At 37.9% G+C, this 5,868-nt stretch overlaps 1 protein-coding gene across 1 annotated transcript in view; it reads right to left on the reverse strand.

Annotated features, from left to right (window-relative positions):
* LOC106511086 (pre-mRNA-splicing factor CWC22 homolog) overlaps positions 1 to 5,129 on the reverse strand; it is a gene marked incomplete at its 5' end in the record, with an annotated part of 11,902 nt that extends 6,773 nt beyond the window's left edge. Inside the window, 4 exon segments of the mRNA XM_013999830.1 lie at positions 3,813 to 3,894; positions 4,581 to 4,676; positions 4,759 to 4,821; positions 4,923 to 5,129. Of these exon segments, the coding sequence (XP_013855284.1) occupies positions 3,813 to 3,894; positions 4,581 to 4,676; positions 4,759 to 4,821; positions 4,923 to 5,129 (448 nt within the window).
* Positions 5,130 to 5,868: the final 739 nt, after the last annotated feature.

Here is a 5,868-nt window from a genome sequence, read left to right on the forward strand (position 1 = left end):
GGGCGGATCCGCCCCTGAGTCCATTGCTATCTGGGCCGTCTGGATAACAGCAGACTGACTGCTGGTAAAATATACGACAGGTCTGGACCACTCCTGAATTTTGTTCGTATCTGAAAAAAATCTTAGAATACGAAAACATTGGTGAATGCCACAAATTCTCCTAAATCACTCGTACGCACAACTTAAGAACAAATCTGTGCGTACCAACGGTTCTTGCATGAGGCCCATTGATTCCATCGCTCCCATTAAAGTGAAGTCGTGTCTGGTAGGAACAAGTCTCCATGGAGATATACGTAAACAAATCTACAAGACAACTTTGCCATAGGGCGTAAAACACAAGTTTATATTTTTTTATTAAATCTATAAAGAAAGACTGCGTAACTATTATTCCACACTAAAACGTGCAAGTTCTTTGCGGAAATCATACGCAAAAACATTAACAATGCTCGAGCTCTYTTTGCCACAGTGGACAGGCTTACAAACCCTCCTTTGACTAAACCACCGTAACTCCAATCTAACATGGCCTGCAATGACTTTGCAAACTTCTTTGCAGAGAAAATTAAAATATATAGAGGATTAATCTGCACATCAACACTAAATACAATACTAATGCTATGCCCGAACATAACAAATGCAGAAAATAAACTAGAAGCACTCAGAGAGTGCAAACCTCCGCCAAGTCCAATTTCCTCCATCCTGTAAGAGTTAATGCACAAAAGCAGGGATGGAAACACATTTGCCGAATAAGTTCTGACGTAGTGAACATTTAAGCAGGCAGTATGCACGGGATTTCTTCCTGGTGGAGTCTAATGTGAGAAAAATAAAAATAAAAAGTCAGATTCGTCACCCGACATTATTCATGGTCAAACTGGMGTMGGATTAAGCTCCTAAGTTTCCATCAGTCACATTTCACCATGTAAAACGTCTGTTTTATCTCCTTGTATGAGTTTGTAATGGTTTGACTCTCTTTATAAAGTGCTTCCTGGTACCGTCGCTCTGGAAGCGAGTGGGTCAGCGCGACCGAAAACATGACCTCGCCCCTTGTCTCATTTAAATAATAAAAATGGACAAAATAAAACAAACAACCTCCGAGTCTGAAGTCCACCGCACCTGAGTGCATCACTCCTCTTCCTCGTTCTTCATCGATCTGTTTACAAGCCTATGACAATGTGGTGTGTTTGAGGAAATGGGAATAATAGGTTTCATGGTGCAATCACGCACTTCCTGGTCACAAGGTGTTCTTTAAATGCGCACCAAATGTGTACAAATGCGCACATTATGGCAAGACTTATGCATCATTACATCTGGTTTTAATACTACTTTTATAAAGTTTGAAGTCCGGCTGTGTAATCCAGTTCAAATGACCACTGAACGCTCTCACTGGTTTTTTACAGAAGCCCTGTGAAAGCATCACAGCTTTGCCGATCTGAGAGGATTAAAAGAAAAAAATTCCTGTATCTGCACCGTGATCCAGAACACCACCAAAATTTAATGGTGGGTTATTTGGGCAAGTACCCACAAGTGCTAAAAATGTCATGACAATCTGTCCACAAGTTTTTGAATAATGTTGTCCACAAACAGACCGACCGACCGACATACGCGACCGAAAAACTTACCTCCTTGGCAGAGGTAATAATTAAATAAATTTCAACTACTCAACTATAAGAGCTTAGAAGAAGACATTTTAAAACAATTAAACTCCTCCACATGCTTTCTTGACAGCATACCCACAAATTTTATTAAGAAAGTCCAGCCAGTCATTGCATCTGATCTGATTCAAATAGTAAATTCATCCCTCTCATCAGGAATTTCCCCCCAGGCTTTAAAAACAGCAGTCATCAAACTACTGATAAAAAAGAACAATCTGGACAAATTACTACTGCAGAATTACAGACCAATCTCAACCCATCCATTCATCAGCAAAATAAGTGAAAATGCTGTGTTTCAACAGTTAAATAATTTCCTAATGATAATCAACCACTTTAATGTTTTTTAGTTGGTTTCTGTGCTCACCACACTGCTCCCCACAATACAGAGACTACCCTCGTCAAAGAGTTCAATGATGTCCATATTAATACAGACTGTGGAAGAACCACAGTGCTGGTTCTGTGGGACCTCAGTGCAGCATTTGACACCATCAATCATGACATATTACTGAAACGACTGGAAAGTACTCAGTTGAGTACCTAGTACTTAACTGGTTTGAATCTTACATAAAGAACAGGGACTTCTCATCAAAACGAATAGAGGTCAGATGTGGGGTACCCCAAGGTTTAATCCTAGGACCCCTCTATTATCTATATGCTCCTGCTAGCTCAGGTTATAAAAGGAAATAAAATAAGCTACCATAACTACGCAGATGATGCACAGCTCTACATTACAATGTCACCAGGTGACTCTGAACCTATCCATGCACTAAACAGATGCTTAGAACAGATAAATGTGTGGCTGTGCCAAAACTTTCTCCAGCTGAACAGAAACAAAACTGAAGTTATTTTCTTTGGACTTAAAGAGGAAAGATCTATAGTCAACGCATAGCTTCAATTGCTCCAACTAGAAACGAACCGTCAGGCCTGAAATCTGGGTGTAGTGATGGACTCTGACCTGAACCTTCAGAGCTACATAAAGACAGTCACATGGTTGGCCTTCTATCACCAGAAGAACATTTCCAGGATTAGAGGATTGATGTCTCAGGACAATCTAGAGAAACTCATACGTGTTTTTATGCATTTTCACTAAAACCAGGAATATAGAGCATATCACCCCGGTTCTCAAGTCCTTACACTGGCTCCCTGTAACTCAGAGGACGGACTCCAAAATATTATTATTTTATAAATCACTTAATGGCTTAGCACCACATTAAACAAAAGATCTGCTGTTGTATCAACCTTCCAGACCTCTCAGGTCTTCTGGTTCTGATCTGCTCTGTTTCCCCAGAACCAAACATGGAGAAGCAGCATTCAGCTTCTATGCACCGTAAATCTGGGGCAAACTTTGTGAAAATTGTAAAACAGCCGAAACTCTGAGTTCCTTTTAAACCAAGACTGAAAACCCATCTGTTTAGGGTTGCTTATGAAACATTATAAATCAAACATTAATCAACATTTTGATGTGTAATGATGGCACTTGACAAACTAACAATTTAATTGTTAACTGTGTTCTATGACTTTATATTTTTATGTTTTTATGATGTAAAGCACTTAACTGCCTTGTTGCTGAAATGTGATATACAAATAAACTTGATTGATTGATTTATGTCTTTATCAACATCTTTAGTTTCCTCTCCTGGCTTTATATTTGCATTCCCTGCTCGATGCATGTTCCCAGAATGGGAAACAGTGACATTCAATGTTGCATGAAATGACTGCTGAATCTAAATCAAAGTTGTGCCAAGACCCAAAGGCCCYCTACCACCCTAATTATGATTGGCTAGTGGCCTATCTAGAGTAGGGTTGCCATGATTAGTCAACTAGTCGACGACTAATTGACTATTAAAATAGTCGATGACTAATTTGATAGTCAATTTACTCGTTAGGTTTAGAGGTATGGTGTGAATTAAGTTTTGGTTCAGGTTAGGGTTAACTATAGACCAGTAATGGTTAATTTTACTAGTTAGGTTTAGAGGTATGGTGCGAGTTAAGTTCAGGTTAGGGTTAACTATAGACCAGTAATGGTTAAATTTAGGGAAAATGTCTGGGTTAGGCATTAATACAGTTACAAAAATGAATGGAAGTCAATACAATATCCTCAGTTTGATGCAAATACAAGGATGTGTGTGTGTGTGTGTGATTTGTGCGTTTATGAGTGTGTACCTGGATTGAATGGCGAGGTAAATGGTTCTTCTGAAAGCAACCAAGTTGACTTCTGTTTTGTCAAAGATGGTCACCTTCTCACCTAAGAGGGACACAAAGAGATTAAACATATTTTTGTTATTAAATAGTTAAAAGTATCAAAGAGCTATCAAAAAAAGCCATTTAAAAGATTTTCAAAAATCAGGACCTTCTAAACATTAAACAAGTTAGTAACCTAACCCTAGTCCAAATTAAATATTGCTCTTGAACCCTTGGCAGTAAATTCACAAGCCCAGTCTCTATTTAAAGCTATCTACCTGAGTTTTTAATATCAGCAGTCATAATTTTTGTAACTTTAACTAGTATTTAGTTATTGAAGTTAAAATGCACTATAACCATTAACTTTTTTCTTTACATTTCCAAAACTGCGTGTTGAACAAAAGGTAACTTGACTGGCTACACAGCTGGGGTGTCAGAATGAAGCTCAGAGCTGATTGGCCGATTCTAGCCAATCAATCATGTGTACCATGAACAGGTGGGACATGAGGGTCTTGCCAGACATTTTGGGCTCTGGAGAGTCTATACATGAACCCAGTTGGTCAAAAGAGGTGTCAATCGAAAGAAGACAACCAATCAAATTGTTTAAACAGCATATAATGCAAATTCAAATTCCCTGGTAGGCTATAAATAGGGAGGAAGTAACCACAAACAGGGAATGTAACGTGGGCAGTACATTGGTGGTTAAGAGGTTACAATAACACTAAATAAAACCACAGTAATTTATCTTACCTTCATCCTCGTCTTCATTCTCATCACCTTCATCTTCATTCTCATCACTTCCGTCCCCCTCTTCCCCTGAGTCACTGCTGCCCTCATCTAGGATATCTGATGGAGGAGAAAGCTGATTGGTTAAATTGTGAGGGAGGAYATGYTTTATTTGACAACTGAGTGTTTCAAGTTTTCTTACCTCTTTTAATCGTTTTGTATTTCTCCTCGTTTTCAAGAAAGTCTGGGTCCATCTTAAACACATCTGTGCAAACACACAAACATTTAGCTGCCTTGAGGTGCAGGTATATGAATAATAATGTCTGTAAACATATTTATTTTTGCTCCCCCTTATGTATGTCTTACTAAGAATGTCCTCCGTGTTGTACTCYTCATCCAGAGGGAGCATGTGGGTGAACTGGTCATCCTCATCCACCAAGTCCAGGCCATCGGGGATAATTGGGTGATCTTTGAAATGATCCTTCCTGATAGCAAACATCACCTCAATCATGTACTGAACCCTTTTATCAATGGTTGACTCGTGYAGGATATTCCTGAGACGCTCAAATATGGCTGAAAAGAGAAAAACATGAACATACTGTAAACCGTTTCTGTTCAGTTGAACCAATATTTTATTCTATGAATTCAGAAAAATGGTTATAGGTAAAGAAATATGTTTTATGCTTTAAAAATGATTGTGCCTATAAAGTCTGTTATTATTACATGAAAAAAGTGAGTTTTGCATAATAGGTGCCCTTTTAAAAAAACATGTTTATTTATCTAATGAAAACACAAATATTTTATGGGAAGTCACCAGGATTTACATTTTTGCTTTTCAAYCAAATATTTACCATCAATGAAGTATCTTCCTCAACAATGTCTTATTTGGATTAGTTTAGCTTTAACAGTTAAAAACTTTTTGTTTCAGTAATTGCAGTTCTGAAATCTGAACCCATTAATTAACTGTAACTGAGAACAGAAACACAAGCATCACTAACGGCACTGAGGTTTCAGGACGAGATAATCTGATGTAACAGCAGAAATTAACTTCCTAAATCAAACCCTACATAGTTTTATGTTTTCCAATTTCAGTTGAACATGTCAAGTTGTACGGATTGTCCATAAATTACAGGTTTTCTCCAATTTTGTAGGTATACAGGTGTATAAGATAAATTTAAAATATTTTTTTCAAATTTATTTTACATCTCATGGCCTCAAGACAGCTGTGGCTTCACTGTAGTTTACCATCATCTGTGTGTGAATGAATGATGTAAAGCGTCTTTCTGTGTACTAAAAATGCACTATATAACAC

Source organism: Austrofundulus limnaeus, unplaced genomic scaffold (genome assembly GCF_001266775.1).
Source record: "Austrofundulus limnaeus strain Quisiro unplaced genomic scaffold, Austrofundulus_limnaeus-1.0 Scaffold2499, whole genome shotgun sequence".
Lineage (NCBI taxonomy): Eukaryota > Metazoa > Chordata > Actinopteri > Cyprinodontiformes > Rivulidae > Austrofundulus > Austrofundulus limnaeus.